We start from the raw sequence: 17,603 nt of genomic DNA, 5'->3' as shown, positions 1-17,603 counted from the left end.
AGTTTTAAAAAAAGATGGTTCTGCAAGTTTTTGGTGGTTATTGAACGCTTCTGTGTGAAGATAAATTTCTGAAGCCTCTTATTCCACCATCTTGATCAGGGTTTGCCTCCAGCTTCTTTTTTTAAATATTGAGGTAGGTGTAGATCCAAACACAGATGTAAGAAATAATACAGAGAGCTCCTTTGTATGCTTTGGCCAGTTTTCCCCAGTGGTAACATTTTGCAAACATTTATGACAATATCACAACCAGAATGGAGAAACTGATATAGTCCATCCTTCTTGTTTAGATTTCCCCAGTTTGACAGGTACTTGTGTGTGTGTATTGAGTTCTATGCAATTTCATCATGTGTGTAGTTTTGTGTATCCACTATTACAGTCAAGATACCAAACAGTTTCATTACCACAAGGATCCCTTGCGTTGAGTGGGATGACGCTCACCTCCCTCCCAATCGCCCCCACCCTGCCATCCCCTACCCTCAGCATTGTCTTTTAAACAGATTCTTCAAATATCTTTTTTAAAATAACCTTTTTATTTAGAAATAATTTCAAACTTACAGAATAGTTGCAAAAATAATACAAAACCCATACAGAGAACTCCAAAATACACCCCCTTCCCAACGCATATCCACCAATTTTTAACATTTTGCCACATTTGTCAGAACATTCTTTCTATCCATCCATGTAGCTGTCTCTTTCTGTATCTTATCTATCATCCGTCTGTTTGTCTTTCTGTTTTCTAAATATTTGAGAGTAGGTTGTATACATCAGACTCCTTGAATATTTTTTCCTGAGGATAAGGATATTCATTTATGTAATCACCTTAAATACTGTTATCAAGTTCAAGAACTTTAGCACTGATAGAAAGCTTACATTCTATAGTCCATTTTTTTTTCATATATCCCAGTATTGTCCTTTGGGGCCTTTTTCACCTCCATTATTAGATCCAGTCCAGGATCATGTATTGCATTTAGTTGTTTTTTACTCTTTAGTTCTTTCTTATTTTTAGATTGTGGAAATACATACAACATGAACTTTCCCAACTCAGTCACCCCCAAACATAAGATTCGGTGAGATTAATCACATTCGCAGTGTTTTGCTATCCTCATCACCACCCTAAGCATAAACCCTGCAACCCGTTACACAGTAACTCCCCATTCTTCCTCCCCTACCACTGTAACCACTAGTCTGTTTTCTCTCTGTGAATTTGCATATTCTAGCTATTTCATATAAGTAGAATCTTACAATATCTGTCCCTTTATGTTTGATTTATTTCACTTAGCATGAAATCTTCAAGTTTCATCAATGCAATAGCATGTATCAGAACTTCATTCTTTTGACAACTGAATAATATTCCATTGTATAAATATAACACATTTTGTTTATTCATTCATCTCTTGATGGACTCTTGGGTTGCTTCTACCTTTTGATTATTGTGAATAATGCTACTTTGAAAATGGTGTACAAATAAGTATTTGAGTCCATTTTCAGTTCTTTGTGAGAGATATCTGGAAGTGGGATTGCTGGATCATGTGGTAGGTCTATGTTTCGCTTTTTTGAAGAGCTACCAGTCTGTTTTCTACAGTGGCTGCACTATTTTACATTTCCGCCAGCAATGTACTAAAGCTCCTTGTTCTCTATATCCTCACCAGCACTTGTTACTTCTGTTTTTTTGTTTTGTTTTTTAAATCCAAGCCATTCTAGTAGATGTGAAGTGGTATCTCATTGTGGTTTTGATTTGCATTTCCCTAATGACCAATCATATTGAGCATCTTTTCATGTGCTTATTGGCCATTTATTTATTTTCTTTAGAGAAATGTTTCTTCAAGTCCTTTGTCCATTTTTTAATTGGTTTGTCTTTTTTGCCATTGAGTTGTAGGAATACTTCATATATTCTAGATGTTAAACCCTTATCAAATATATGTTTCCCAATATTTTCTCCCATTCTGTTGATGATCTTTTCACTTTCTTGGAATGTCCTTTGATCCACAACATTTTAAATTTTGGATAAAGTTAAATTTATCTATTTTTTCTTTTGTTGCTTGTGCTTTAGGTGTAAAGTCTAAGAATCCATTGCCTAACAAGGTCCTGAAGATATTTCCCCATGCTTTCTTCTAAGGGTTTCATAGTTTTAGCTGTTTTATTTAGATCATTAATCCATATTGAGTTAATTTTTATATATGGTGTAAGGTAGAAATCCAGTTTCATTCTTTTGCCTGCAGATTTCCATTTTCCCTAGCACTGTTTATTGAAGAGTGGACTTGGCACTGGTCAAAATTCTCTTGTCCTATAAACTCACAACTTACCTAATAAAGGATAAAAAAACACATTTGACCGTAGATATGTAGGTTTATTTCTGCGTTCTCAATTCTGTTCTGTTGGTTTACATGTCTGTCCTTGTGCCAGTGCCAGACTGTTTTGATTATTGTAGCTTTGTAATAAGTTTTTAAATTGCAAGTGTGAGTCCTCGACCTTTGTTTTTCTCTTTTAAAGATGTTTTTGGCTGTTCAGGGTCTCTTCCCTTTCCATATGAATTTGATGATTAGCTTTTCCATTTCTGCGAAGAAGGCTGTTGGGATTTTGGTTGGGATTGTATTAAATCTGTTAATGGATTTGGGTATTATTTACATTTTAATGATATTAAGTCTTCCAATCCATAAGCATGGATTATCTTTCCATTTATTTTGGTCTTTAATTTCTTTCAATAATGATTTGTAGTTTTCTCAGTATGAATCTTTTACATCTTTGGTTTAATTTATTCCTAGATATTTTGTTATTTAGTTGCTGTTGTAAGTGGAATTTTTTTTAATTTCCTTTCTTGGATTGTTCATTGCTGCTCTGTAGAAACACCACCGATATTTGTGTATTGATCTTATACCCTGCCACTTTTTGTTTATAGAGAACTTGTAAATTCTTCTGAAATTTCTATATATAGGATCATGTCATCTGCAAATAGGGATAGTTTTACTTCTTCCTTTCTAATCTGGATGTCTTTTACCCAGCATTATTTTTGTTTTTGTTTTTTAGTATTTTTATTATAAGCAATGAGCAAACATACAAACATTCTGGCATGGTTACAATCAATGGCTCACAATATCATCACATAGTTGTGTATTCATCACCATGGTCATTTTTTTTGAACATTTGCAGCTCTCCGGCAAAAGAAAGAAAAAAGAAACAATTCATACATGCCATACCCCTTCCCACTCCCTTTCATTGACCACTAGTATTTCAGTCTACTCAATTTATTTTAATCTTTGTTCTCCCTATTATTTCTTTCTTTCTTTCTTTCTTTTTTTTTTTTAACTCATCTGTCCATACCGGAGATAAAAGCGCAGGCAGAAGGTTTTCACAATCACAGTCATATCAGCATTGTTTGTAATGGCTGCATTTTATCCCATCATGTGGCCATTCTACAATGTAATCAACTAACACCTATTATTGGACATTTATGCCGTTTCCAACTTCTTTTTTTACTATTGTAAATAGTTCTGCAGTAGACATCTTCAACTGAATCTTTGCACCTATTCCAAAATTAGCTCTGTGCTATAAATTCCTAGAAATGAAATTGCTGGTTCAAAGTCTGTACATTTGAAAAGTTTTTAGACAGATTTCCATATTGCCCTTTGACCAGGTTATATCCATCCACAATCCCTCCACAGAACTCATCTTTGCCATATGATCTGGCTGCTTATAAAGGGTCAGACTGGAATCAACTGCTTCGTGGAAACTGTTCATATCCTTGTTACTAGTTGCTGTAAGAATTACAGTGAAAATATCCACCATCAGTGCCTGACACAGAGCAGCTAGCCAATAAATATTGGTAGAAATCAGATCTGAGAAAAAGGAAGAGGGAAGAGGTAAAAAATACAGAAGTATAAGAAGGGAGCTGGGTGGGGGAAGTGGCGATAGGAGCAGGAGTCTTTCCTCGCCCTTCTCTTCTGCTTCCCATCTACACCCAAGCACCACATCCACCAGAACCCCAGTAACCTCAATCATGCCAAAAAGACTGCTTATTGAAAGTTTTTCTCACAAGATTGCCATCCTGACCTCAAAAATAAATGCCGTTTGCTGTTCCCTGACTCTGGCTGGCCAAGAGGAGCCAAAGTGGGGGGTGGGGGACCCGGGGCTTCCTCTGCCAGGACCTCAGGATTGAGTAGCCAAGGTCTCCCCCTGGCTCACGAAGGCCATCCTGCTGATGCAGCAGATCGTGACTGCCAGGGATTAGGAAAAACAGCTTCAAGACAAAGGCCATTTATCTGTCGCCTTTGCCTCCAGCCATCCTGTGGTTTTGGCCCAGGGAGGAGGGAGGAAAGCGTCAGACCTACTCCGGGGATTTCTGGTTTCCTTTCGAAATTTACATCATCTTGTGCAAGAACTGGTTTTCAGGGCTGCCAAGTAGGGCAGCAAGCCCTAGTTGGGTTTTTCAGGGAGGGCAGTGACTTCATGTTTGGAATAAAACAGCTAGATAAACTATAGCTCAGAGGATATTTGTTCAGTTAGTATGTTTTTAAATTTCCAGTGGTTCCCACTCTCAGGTTGTGCCTCTCCAAGTGAGCCTGCATGTTAACCATTAGTTATGTGATCAGTGCTGATGTGTCTTAGACTGTCCTACCCTTACGGGACATTCAAGCACAACTTAGAGGAAGGAGCACCAGCTTTGAATCCTGATTCTGCCCACCTATACCAGCTGTGACCTTGAGCGAGTCCTTTCACTATTTGGGGCCTTAGTTTCTTTTCTGTGAAATGGGGTTGATTGAACCCATCTTTCAGGTGTTGTCTGGCCCAATAACTAACATTTATTATTATTATTTTGTGCAGTCATGAAATAGTAAACAGTACAAAACTGAAGTAAACTACTAAAGGAGTTTAGAAAGGGAAAGCTCATTGTGGATGGGGGAGTTTGAGAAATCTTCTAGGCAGTGGCAAAACTTGATCTGAACCCCTGATGGGTTGGAAAGGCAGAGAGGAGCAGGGAATGTGTTTTAGAGAGAGGGAGCGATGAGGGTGGGAACACATCTGGAGAGTCTGGAAGATAGTGAGAAGCTGGTGTTGAGAAATTTATGGAGGGAATGATTTTGTGTACTTTTTTGTCCCACACTTAATCATTTTCAAAGCAGCTCTCTTGTTTGCCCATGGTAGCCTGTAAATGGGGCAGGGCATCTAAATGGAAGTCACACAGCTAGGATGTGGCTGGGCCAGACCTGGGTTTCAGCTCAACTCATCCCCAGTCCATACTCTGCTGCCACCCCACAGGGAAGAAAGGTGGGGTGGGGTGGCATGATAGAAAAATTAGTACACAGAAATAGTTACATCTTGCTGTCAGAGGATAGACCAGCTTAAAAAGAAAAAAAAAAAAAAAACCTCCTTTAACTCTAAAGCTAAAAAAATGGGACAGGAAATTTCAAAGATAAATGTCTCAAATGGAGAACACAGCAGTCATAGCTCCACATTTGGGAATCATTAACACAGAGGTACAGGCTGATTGATCCCCACTGCCCAAGAATCCAGAAGGAAAGATGCAGCTTCCTTAAAACACATTGGCCTAAACAAGGGCAGGGCTTTTCATTGTTAAAGGCATCTGGACCCAGCTCTGATCTGTGACTTGTGCACATACACACACACATACATATCACTAAGAGGCAAGAGGCAGGAAAGAGCACAGAGCCTGGAACCTGATTATCCCAGTCTCCTGCCCCACATCTTCTATTTGCCAGTTACACGTCCTCGGACAAGTCATTTTACTACCCTGTAGATCAGAGAGTAATAATATTTACCACACAGGGCTGTTGGGACAGATCCCAAAGCACTTTGTAAACCAAAGGAAGAGAAGTTGTTTGGAAGGATTTACAGGTAGTTCTGGCGAGGCAGCCCCATCTGGTAAGATAGAGTTGGCTCCCAGAGCCAGGGAAATGGGGGATTTGTCTCTAGCGCCTTCTTGGATATCCAAGAACCTTGAACTCCTTCACCTCTCTAGGGCTGAGTCCTACTAAGATGAGGCCATTCCAGACCTCTTCCTCATGGTAATGTTCATTCCTTTCACATACAGATTGAGGTCTTGCTAAGGGAGAGAAGTAAAACCCAGCTACTGCCTCAGATTGTTCATAGCCTTGTGGGAGAGACAAAACACATAATTACAACACAGCCGAGATCTGGATAAAGGACAGAGGAAGCACAGACTCCTTTCCTTGGGGTAGGGGGTGAGGGGTCAGAGAATACTTCCCAGAAGAGGTGACATTTAACAGGGCCTCAAAACTAAACAGGTGTTTTACAAAGGAGGGGATAGGCATTCCAGGTGAGGGTGACATCCTGCAGGAAGGCCTGGCAGTAAGGAAAGCGGGTGGCATAGGCAAGGCTGGGCAGGAAGCTTGTGTTCCTGAAGTCTGGCTCAGCTGTGAAGGGAGTGGCAGAATAGAAGGCAGGGAAAACGGGCCTGGGTGAGGCCAAGCAGGGTACTGTTTAATCATTGTGAGTTACTCAGTGGGCATTTGAATTCTTTGCACTCATCTGGAGTCAGGCTTTGTATGCATTTGACTCTTCCCATTGCTCTGAAAACACTCTTCCTTCTGTCTCCTGATAAAATCCTGCAGTCCGCTCCGATGTACCAGTACCTGGACAGGAAGATGTTCAGAGAAGCCTACCAGATTGCCTGCTTGGGTGTAACCGACACTGATTGGCGGGAGCTAGCCATGGAAGCTTTAGAAGGATTAGAGTTTGAAACAGCAAAGAAGGTGAGCTTTTAGTCAATATTAACCAGAACTTAGCCTTTGGAGTGTCCCATAAGGAGTCAGAAGAGGTTCAGGTAAGATATGAAGAGCCAAAAGCCTACTGTAGTGGGCCTATTAGACCTGTCTTGTGACTGGGCAGAAACAGCCTTTCTCAGGTCACCTGTCTGCGAAATGAGGTGGTGATGGCACCTGCCCTCATAAGGTTATGGACTCCACTACAATCATGTGTGTAGAGTGTGGCACTGGAGGAACATTTAATATAGTCTAGCTATCCCTCTTACTGGCCATTGTTTAGGTAAAGCATCTAGCTAAAAGCCTGGCATATGATAGGAAAGTGACTACAAATGGCCATTTATCAAACAATGCTGTTTTTTGTCAGCACTCTGCTAAGTATGGTGCTATCTAAGGCTTATAGATGTCACACATACCTTCATGGAGGCACACATGATTCGTGGATTTGATGCATCTTGCCATTTCCTGACTTGGTCTTTTAAAACTACAGAAGTATCTGCAAATATTTGGCCCCTTTTTGCATATTAGGAAGATACCCAGCTAGGGTTTCTAGGTGTCCATATAGAACTTGAGGTCAGAATGGTTACCAACCCCCCCTCTGTCCTTCTCTTTCCCCTCTTCCTCTGTCTTCCGGCTGCCCAGTAATCGGATGCTTACTGTGTCCACGCTGAGCTAGCTGAGGGCCTGCACAGAGGTATGTGTGCTGTGCACACCCCGTGTAGGGTCCAGACTCCAGGAATAAAAAGTGAATGGACTGAGCCAGACGAGGCTCCCAAGCCTGGTTGAGAGCCTGCTCTGCCACATTGGAGCCGTGTGACCTGAACTGCCTACTTCTACCTGAGCCCCGTCCTCCCAGGCCTAAAATGGGGCTGGTAAAAACAGGTTAAAACAGTCTTACACGGTGTGGTGAGACTTAAACAAAACATCCGTAAGGCACCAGAAATGGTTGTACAAATGCTAGCCATTATTAAAGCAAGTAACGTTATTGTTACATAATAATGACCTACATTTTGATTTTTTAATCCATGAAATGTCAGAGAAGTGGTAATGGAGAAGGGCTTTAAGAATTCAGATGAGGCAGGAAGCATTTCCACAGAGGAAGCATCCTCCCCTGTCCCACCCAGAAACACCAGGCAGGCCGAAGAATAACAAAGGATTCCTAGAGTATGTTTTGTTCATTTTTAGCAATGTAATAAAATGAAAAGTCTTCCTCCTAGATTGCCGTCTTCTTAAATCCAGAAACTGAGGCTCAGCCTCATCTTAGTATCATCCATGTTGTCTCGTACAGTGCCCTTGATGTTTTAGGTGTTCAACAAGTATCTGAACGGACTAGAACTAAACTGGAATGAGCCTCCACTAACTTAACCCTCAGTCCTGTAGCTCCTTGGACATTCCCTGAGAATAGAAACAATCATATTAAAGCTGTGAGATTTTGACCATGGACTAGAACTCTATCATTTTATCAAATCCCAGATCCCCAGGTCTTTCTTTTTCAGCTTTAGTCACTCAGGCTCATGTGGAGATGTGGAGGGTACTGCCTGGGCAATAGACTAGTGTTTCCACTAGATGGCAAAGGAGAGCTGCTTAGTGCTCAGACTGCTGCCCTGCACAGAATGGCAGAGGCTTCCCTGATCCCACCCTTCCCTCTGCTTCCTGCCCTTCGCTGAGGTTATTCATGGCCCTTGTGACTCTGACCACTCTGACCAGGGCACCCCTGACTCTGCAGAATGTGTCTGGGCTAAAGGAACTCAGAAGCAGATTTCTTATGGCAGGAAATGCTAGAATCCTAGCACAGCAGAACTAGAAAGAACCTTGGAGAGGGTGCACTACTAGCTTGCCACTTCCACAAGGAAGACAGTGGGATCCTCAAGGCAGGGAAAAAGCAGGTTCAGGACGTACAGCTAGCAAGTCACAGAGCTAGGATAGAGGCCTAGGGTGCTCTATCTCTTTTCCCTCTCTGCCACTTTGCCAGGCATTCTCAGTTTCCCCTCTCATGTTTTAGGGAACCCCAGATCTAGATAGAAGATACTTTATAAGATGTGGAACTTGGGCATTCTTAGCCCTACATCCCTTTGCTCATGCAATGCCCCGCTTTACCCTTTCTAGGAATTCTCTTCAGCATCACCCATTTGACAGGTTCCTGCCTGCAGTGCCTTACACAGTCCTGCCTCCTGCCCCTGCCCATGCTCAGATTACAAATCTGTGTTCTTGAAGGGATCTAGTTCATATATAGCTCTTAGCTCAGGAAAATGTAACTGTCTATTTTTCAGCCTGCCTTCCCTTTTAGATTAGGAGCCCCTAAATTGGGTGGGGGTAGAGGCAGGGGCCAAGTCATATTCCTCTCTGGATCTCCAGTCCATGAGGGTTGCCTGTTTCACTGAGTGGAAAGATAAAGTTATGTATGGTCTCCCAGCCAATGGCTTGCTCACTCCCCCAATTCTTTTGAGGATGGAGGATGTCATACAGCTAAGTAGAGGCTGCACGTGACTGGGGTACATCTTCTGCATTTTAAATTCTTAAGGTTCCTAGAGCTGCTGCTCCCTCTAGGCTGGTGTCAGCCCATTTCAGGTGGGAAAATATGAAGAGGATAGCCTGATAGGAATGTTGATAACCGGCTTCAGGAAGACTGCCCTTACACGACGGGCTGTGCTCCTGTAACCCCCTTGCAGAATCTATCAGCAGCAAAAGAGGCTAAGCTAATAGAGTCTGCCCTGTGCCGCGGGGTAGGGGGGATGGGGGGTGGTGCTGGTTAGAAACTTCTGGCACACCCATGGGTTAAAGTCTCTGGCCTTACTGAAGTCCCAGGCATGGGCTTAAATTTTAGGATTTACATAAGAGTTTGCCTCCCAGGGACTGAGTGATTCATTCCCTACCTCCCTCCTTTTCCCAGAAACCATCTCTATTCCTTCTCAACTCTCCCCTCCTCCTCTCCTCTCCCACTGTTCCTGTAATGGGGACCCTGGGTACCCTGTGCTGTTGTGGCTGTCAGGTCAGCACAGCCATCCCCTGCATTCCAGCCAAGTCACCAAGATGTGCCTGCAGCCTCTTATCACTCGGGTACATTTTACCCACTTCTGCTGAAATGTTTCTACCTCAAAATGTCAAACAGCGCTTTTTTTTTCTTCTTCTTTTGAATAGAGATTCTCCAGAAAGGCATCATCACAGAATGCAGTATCATAGTTCTGTTTTACCTAATCCCAAAGTGATTGATCCAACCCGGGCTCTTTTGCTGTTCTTTTTATGGGCTAATCCCAGGGATAAAGCCTCGCCTGGCTGGGTGGCATAACCCACATGAACACACGATGATTAATCAATGCTTGCTTTTTTTTTCCCCTCTCTTTACTGGCTCACTCTCTAAAGCTTGACTTCCCACCCCCAGCCAATCACCCACTTTTGAAGCTAGAAGGCAGCTGATTTCATCCTTTGTTTCTTTCCTGTAGGCTTTCACCAGAGTACAAGATCTCCGATATTTAGAGCTCATCAACAGCATTGAGGTAAAGATGAACTGAAGGGAACTGAAGTGTTTCTCTTCTCCAGAAAGCACAGACTTGGTGCTGCAGGTTATGGGCACCCTTCTAACAGGCAAGAGCCCCAGGTCCATGTGGATGGAGCCCACCAGTGTCCAAGGAGTTTGGGCCAAGGGAACCTTGCTCTGACTGGGGCTGGAGGGGCATGCAGAGTGGTGAGAGACAGCCGGAAGTGTAGCCTGCTGCTTGCAGCTGGCAATGTGCCTGGGTTCCTAATCTCCCTGAATTGTGGTTTGTTAGTCTATGAAATGGGATAACAAGGCCTGCCTTGCAGGATTGTTGTGCGGGTTAAGTAGCCCCTCAGGAACTGGTTTTCACCCTGCAGCAACTGTTAGCTGGTTACTTTCCTCTGACTGTAAAAAGGTAAACATATTTTCTCTCCCATACAGATTTATTGTAAGTTTATGGGGATGTGAGATACCTTTGAATTCCCATAAGGAAGCAGTGAAGAAATCAGCCAATGTCACAGTGTTACTGTGTGATTGTGAAAATCTTGTGTCTGATGCTCCTTTTATGTACCTTGTCAACAAAGGAGTAGAACATATGGAATAAAAATAAATAGTAGGGGGAACAAATGCTAAAATAAATTTAGTTTGAAATGCTAGTGATCAATGAAAGTGAGGGGTAAGGGGTATGGTAGGTATAATCTTTTTTTTTTTCTTTCCTGTACTCGTTTTATTTCTTTTTCTATCATCTTTTTATTGCTTTTTCTGAATTAATGCAAATGTTCTAAGAAATGATGAATATGTAACTAAGTGATGATATTGTGAATTACTGATTATATAGTTGATGTTTTATTTGGTTTCTTAATTTTTTAATTAATAAATAAATTTTAAAAAAAAAAGAAATCAGCCAAATATCTTGCCCCTTCAATTCCATTCTGCATAATAAAAACCTTCTGTAGGCCAAGCACAGTGGGGAAAGAGAGGAGCAGGAGAGAGGCCTGTAGGAGCGCACAGCCAACCAGGGCTAAGAACAGTTGCCGTTTGATCAATGCCTGCTCTCTGCCCTTGCTTGATTGACACGTACATGACCCTAAGTCCCCATGACACCTTAAAGAGGAAGGTACAGTTATTATCCCTGTTTTAGAGAGGAGTAAACTGAGGCACAGAAAAGCTACATCACCTATCTAAGGGCCCACAGCCCAATGCTCAGGTGGAATTCAAAGCCAGCTCTCTTTCTTTTCCCAAGATCATGCTGTCTTTATTCTAAGCCATGCTCCCCATCTAAAGAAGCACTGGTGCTCCCTTTCCCCATTCACTGAATACCCCAGTGCCATCAAAAGGACCCTCCACCTCTTCTGTTGCCACTCAGTGTGGTAGGGGGTTTGTCTTGAGCCAATAATTCATCATGCCCAGGATTGCTTATCAGCACTTTGCATTTGTGAATCAACTGGCCAGGATCTAGGGGCTCTTAATCTGAAGCCATGGGATATAACTCTTCTCATTGCATAGTAACTGACCACTGTGAGACCAGCTTTTGTCATTTACCATGTCTTACTGAGTTCAAACTGTCTGCCTCTGCTAAAGTGCCTCATGAGCCAAGAAGTTGGTTCATTTAAGCTTGTAAGAGTGGTCTCTTGAAAAAAGAGTAAACTGAATTTGAGTGAGCCTCCATTTTGGCTATTCTGAGGCCTTAGATGCCTGCTTCTAGGTTCTCATTATTATTCCAGAGAGTTGAGTTTCCTTAAAGGGTTTTTTCTGGATAGGTGAGATGTTATTACTATCCTTAAAACAAGAGGGAAACAATCTGCTCACATGGCTGTGTGGGGTCTGAGTATGCGTAAGTCACTTTTCTCGGTGATGGTGATTGTCTGTGGCCTACCATGAGTATGGTTAAATTCCATGCCTAATAAGACCTTTTTTTTTTTTTTTTGTCTCACTGCAAGAATTTAATTGTTTCTTACTATTAGGATTTAGTTGATTTAGCTGATTCACCTAAATGATGTGTAGGTTTGTGGGGTTTTTTTGTTGTTTTTGTAATGATTCTGTCAGTGAGGGAGCATGTTGCCTCCAGCTGTTAAAACTTTCACCAGCTTGTCTAGGAGTTTGATTCAGTGTCTCATCTTCCTCCACTGCCATGTACTTGCTAGAAAACAAGCTGAGGGGAACTGCTGGGAGTGAGAGATGGGGTGCTATTGAGTGTTTACAAATACTTGCACTGTAGACTAATGAATGTTCCCTAACACAGGGAAGGAGTGTGCCGACCACTTCTCTTCCCCCTCGTGCTGCTGAGGCTCCGGGTGTAAGCAAGCCCACAAGTGTGTGGTTGGGGACTCCTGCCTGTTCAGAAGGCAGCATTAGTGGCTGCAGAGAGCGTCTGAAGCCAGACAGACCTGAGTCCACATGCTGGCTCTATGTGACCTCGACCTGCTTCCTCTCTTGAATCTCAGTTTCCTTCAGTGTAGTCCTGGGGTGATATTCCCTACCCCCGGGGTCATTGAGAGGAGTAAAGGGTCCACATGTGTAGAAAGTATAAACCTGGCACCTGGGAGATGCCTTGTCCATGGCATTTCATACCTTCTCTTTCCAAGCAGGAGCACAGTAAGACTTGTTATCCTAATTTCTTGGTCTCCTTCTCAGACAGACACCCTAAACTTTCTCCTTGTCCACTATCAGCATGGATCACAACTCTGCCACACTAGACCTAGAGATTTTAGGCTCTTGGGAGCTTTAGGAGCCACCACTGAGCTATCAGCACACGTTACCCTAACCGTCCAGTTCTTGTCTTGAAAGAAAATACAGGAAAGTGACCCTGAAGAATTTGTCATTAACCAAAGGTTTGCATCTTTGGGGCTTTTTTTTTTTGATCTTCACTTGTTTGGAAAAAATCTGCTTTTGTCGTTGAGTGTTCCCACCAGAAACCTAGGTGAGAGACACAACAGCCCAGGAGCCAAGTGTGGGTTCCAGTAGGAAGGCCCAGGGGCTTAACTTGAAATAGCAACATCTATCCTTTGTAAAGGCTGCTTCCTGCCCGTGGCTGCAAAGGCCATTTCCTGCGCTTCTAATTTTTCCAGGAGAGGAAGAAGCGGGGAGAGACCAACAATGACCTGTTTCTGGCAGATGTGTTTGCCTACCAGGGGAAGTTCCATGAAGCTGCCAAACTGTACAAAAGGAGTGGGCACGAGACACTCGCACTCGACATGTACACCGACCTCCGCATGTTTGAATACGCCAAGGTAACCTGCCTTTACCCTGGGCCCAAACCGTCACTTGGAACCCACCAGGGTTTTGACACTGCAGGATCCAGGTTGTCTAACCCAAGAGGTCGTACAGGAAATAGTAGTGGCCTCTGAAAGGATATGGTCAAATTGGTAAACAGAGGCAGAGGGATGGCCATTGGTTGAAACTGATCTAAAACTGAACTTTAAATCTGACGTCAAAGAGACAAGATGACAGTTCAGACCTCCACCAGTGGCAGAGGTGGAAGGGCCGTGAGTCTGAAGCAGTGTCCCTTCATTAAGTGTTCAGGGTACAAAAGTATCTCCTGAAAATTCCCTCAAACCTTTTTCAGAAGCCTGTGAGAATCAGTATCCTCAGGCATGAGCTGGTTCCAGCAATCACTTAGGATGAGGTTGTTCGCTCCAGCCAAGGCATCTTTAGCACCTCCCCACTGGCCATTCCTGGGCTTCACGGTGGGGCTCTGAGACATGTGACTGAGTCCCTGTCCTCAGGATCTCTCAGGTTGGCTGTTCGTGCCTCTCTCGGCCCCGACAGGCATAGTAGCCCCCATGAAGTTAGTCCCTAACAGGTCCGGGCCTTTAAAGGTATGTGGAGAAGATGTACCTGGAGTGGGCTCCCCATGGCCTCTGTATGAAAGAGGCCCGCTGTGGAGCCGGATCTGATGAAGTCTCTGCAGTTCAGCTTCATACAAGGTTAAAAGAGCCTTGGACACACTGAGTTCCAAGGCTCGTCCCTTCCGCAGAGGTGGCTTTGTTAACCTGTCTTGCCCAGGGGTGTCAGAAGAGGCTCTCAGAATGTTATTAAGTGAGCCATCCGACACAATCAATTTGTGGCTATTATAGTGGTTATCTAGCGCGAAAGTTAAAGACGGGAAGTCTCCCCCCACCTTTTTCCCCCTGCTTTTCTGTCCTTGAAGACGGTAGAAATTTTTTATCTTCTGCCCTCTTTAGGTCTTTGGGCCAGCGGTCCCTACTGTGTGCTCCCAGTCATTGTTCATCAGTTTGTACAAGCACTCGGGCCCCCTGGCCTGTCTTTTCACCTTGCTGGCCCCTTCTTTCCCACTTTGGTCCAAGGAGTTTCGTGTTCTGTTTACTTTTTCCTCCTCAACTTGACTAGTTCCCCACCACCACACACACACACACACACACACACACACACACACCAGATTTCATTGTACATTTATGTTGAGAACACCTAAATCAGCACTTCTCTTTCTGGGGGATGACAAAATTATAACTGAAGACTAAAACTTGAGCTAAAGGATTGGATCCCTAGAGGCAGGATGTAATCAGCTAGGAAAATGTAACTGAAAAATAGGTGGCTTACAAAAACCTGAAACGTTGTTATACTGAGTGTGTAAAGCTCTTTATGATTTTTTGTAGCAGTATAGAGCACTGCAGAATACTAACAAGCCTAACTATTGTAGCATTTCTAAATATTGCTTGTTGAGATATTTCACAAACAATTCAATGATATGAATGATTTCATGTTCCAAAAGTTTGTTATTAGGCAACTGTTTGCACATATCAAATGCTTTGTATGATTTCATCTTTTTGTTTTATTGTTTTGTTTTGTTTTGTTTTTTATTTCGTCTTTTGATGAACGTTTTTTTAGAGTGCTGAAATAGCCTAGGAGGTTATAATTGTCATCATAAAAACCATCAAAAATATCCCATCCCTGTACTGTTGGAGGCTGTAGGAAAGCCTTTGTAATTTTGTTTTATCATAGTTATACCAAGTCCAGTTTTTTACCGTAGTTGTTTAGCTATAAAAAACAAGGAAAATATTCCATTTCCAATTGAAAATTGCTCATTTTGTAAGTAAAAACAAAAAAAACGAACAGAAAAGCAAACGTTGGACATGGTTGTTCTTTGGCACTCTTGGTACTTCCTGAAACCCCTAAAACCTCACCAGGTAGGCCGTGATGGCATAGTAGAAAACACCCTCATCTTGGCATGCAGAGAGCTGGTGTGAGTCCTGGTCCTTCCCACCGGCTGACCTGGAGTAAAGTCTCTGCATTTCCCTCAGCTTCCATTTCCTCCTCCAAGGGTGATATCCTACAGCTCGGTTCAGTTCAGATAATCGCTCAACATAATGTGCAGGAAAGCCCTTTCTACATGCCAAGCTGCACAAAGGGAAATGGAGGGGCTAGGGTGTGACCATGCGGTGGATAGCCTTTAGACTGCTCCCTGCTAGCCCCATTCCTCCTTGGGCACCCAAGCCCTTCCTCACATTTCAGTAGGCTGGGCGCACCCACAGGCTCCCACCCAGAAACACAGCCCGTTTACACACTCCATCTGGTCTGTCTCTCTGTGGACGTAAATACGCTGGGGTTGTTTTTAGTTTTGGTTTTTGATCACTATTCCAATTAGGTTGGTTCCGTTTCAATTCCCCAACCCCCCAAGTCTGAATTTGAGAAAATGTGTACATACACATTATGTTTTTCTTGGTGGGGGGAGAAATACAGTGCTTATCAACAGGGCATGTTTTTGTTTACTTGAAAATTGCTTCCCAAGATTCAATCTGGTTTTCAGAAAATTTCTAAATTACATTCCCACGTACAAATAAATTGTATGCTTTCCGGATAAGTGACATGTTTATATGGTGATAAAAGGAATTATAATGCTCTTAACTCTTATGTAGTATGTCCTTATCAAAATCACCAAGCCTGAAAACACTGTTTAGTCTCATTCATCACTCAGCACAGTCTCTTTCTGGCCACTCCAGGACAAGTCTTTGCCGTGGCTCCAGATAACGTGTAAATTAGCTTCATAGAACCGAAAAGCCTTTCAAAGCCTAGTTTGCCAACCTTTGAAGGAACTATTTAGACTCAGCTTCAGTTAAGTCAGAGCCCCCTGAGCCAGACTGTTGAACTGTAGGGGAACAGACCTCCTTAAGGAGGCTCCATCCAGTGAGCTGGTGAGCTGTGCCCAGCTTTCCTCAGATGAATGACCCCAAATCACAGCTCCCACTTATCCCTAACCCTTCTCGCTGTGGTCCCCTGTATCCACTGAGCACCCACTGAAGTCCCTTTGAGGGACATTTCTATTCTCTGCAGATCCCTCTTCCCTTAGCTGCTAACCTCATTTAATCAACTGGGTTTGTGGAGTTTCCAGGTTTGTGCTGGCATGAAGAATACATATTATGGTAGCTGCCAAGAATAAAGGGTGTGCTTATAATGGTCCAAAATAGGCGTTTTCAGACAGTGGCTGCTTTCCAGGCCCCTTCCCCTCCATGAACTCCAGAGGAAAACAAAAGCCAGTCAAGGTAGTCCTGGCTTTTACTGGGGTCCCAGCATCAGTGTAAATGATGCTCCTCCCACCCCGCTTGAAAACATCTGGTTATCTTAGGCCAATCTAATATATTATTTTAGGGGTTACACAACTGCCCTTCAGGCAAATGGAGAGAAAAAAAAGTGAACTAATCATTCAGGTGGGTTTTTAGGTTGACTGTACTTCCTGACAAATGAGTTTTACCATGGGGAATGTAGTACTTTTTTAATACTTTGTGAGGTTGACACCAGAGCACTCTCTGAAGGTTCATTATTCGTAAACAAACCACTTCTTGCTGCTAATGTAGACCTGGTCTCTAAGCACTCTCAGTTTCCCTTTTGAAAGAGCCCCATCTTAAACATGTCAGCACGTACTGCCTCAACTGTGACAAACTCCCACGTGTATACTTGGGATAACTGTATCCTGAAAAGAGGTGATTTACTGAGACCATTTCTCACACGATCTAGTGATATGCAGGGAAGCTGGGCCTAGCCCTTCAGAGACCCCAGCCCTGAGCCTCTGATCCAAAGGCTTCTCTTCCTTCTCCTCTTCTCTCTAGGGCTCCTTACCCTTGCCTCAGACCCCTCCAGGACCTCCTGCCCTGCCACAGCTGGATCAGGTCCCCACCCCTACAAATCTGACCTCAGGACTGGATCTAAGACTATTTGCTTGAGAATTAATTGATCAGAGCTAGTTTTGTTCTTTGTCTGTCCTAGGCAGATAGCTGAGGGCAAAAAGCCAGTGGTATGACTCCTGAATTTCAGGCCACAGGACGTTTCAGAAAACAGATGAAAATTGTACTTTTGGTGTGGTAGTGGTGGTAGAGGGAACTTTTAAAGTCAGTTTGCTTGTTTTAGTTTAGGGGACCACATGTTTAGCCTTACTC

General features: G+C 43.2%; 1 protein-coding gene across 7 annotated transcripts in view; it reads left to right on the top strand.

Annotated features, from left to right (window-relative positions):
* Nucleotides 1–17,603, top strand: part of IFT122 (intraflagellar transport 122) — a 134,379-nt gene that overhangs the window by 86,750 nt on the left and 30,026 nt on the right. For all 7 annotated transcript variants that reach the window (XM_077116480.1, XM_077116479.1, XM_077116478.1 and 4 more), the window contains 3 exons: nt 6,588–6,728; nt 10,178–10,231; nt 13,281–13,442. In XM_077116480.1, the coding sequence (XP_076972595.1) occupies nt 6,588–6,728; nt 10,178–10,231; nt 13,281–13,442 (357 nt within the window). The remainder of the gene's footprint in view (nt 1–6,587; nt 6,729–10,177; nt 10,232–13,280; nt 13,443–17,603) is intronic.

Source organism: Tamandua tetradactyla, chromosome 9 (assembly GCF_023851605.1).
Source record: "Tamandua tetradactyla isolate mTamTet1 chromosome 9, mTamTet1.pri, whole genome shotgun sequence".
Classification (NCBI taxonomy): Eukaryota; Metazoa; Chordata; class Mammalia; order Pilosa; family Myrmecophagidae; genus Tamandua; species Tamandua tetradactyla.
The sequence above is the reverse complement of the archived record's forward strand: the minus strand, read 5'-3'. Positions and strand labels throughout refer to the sequence as shown.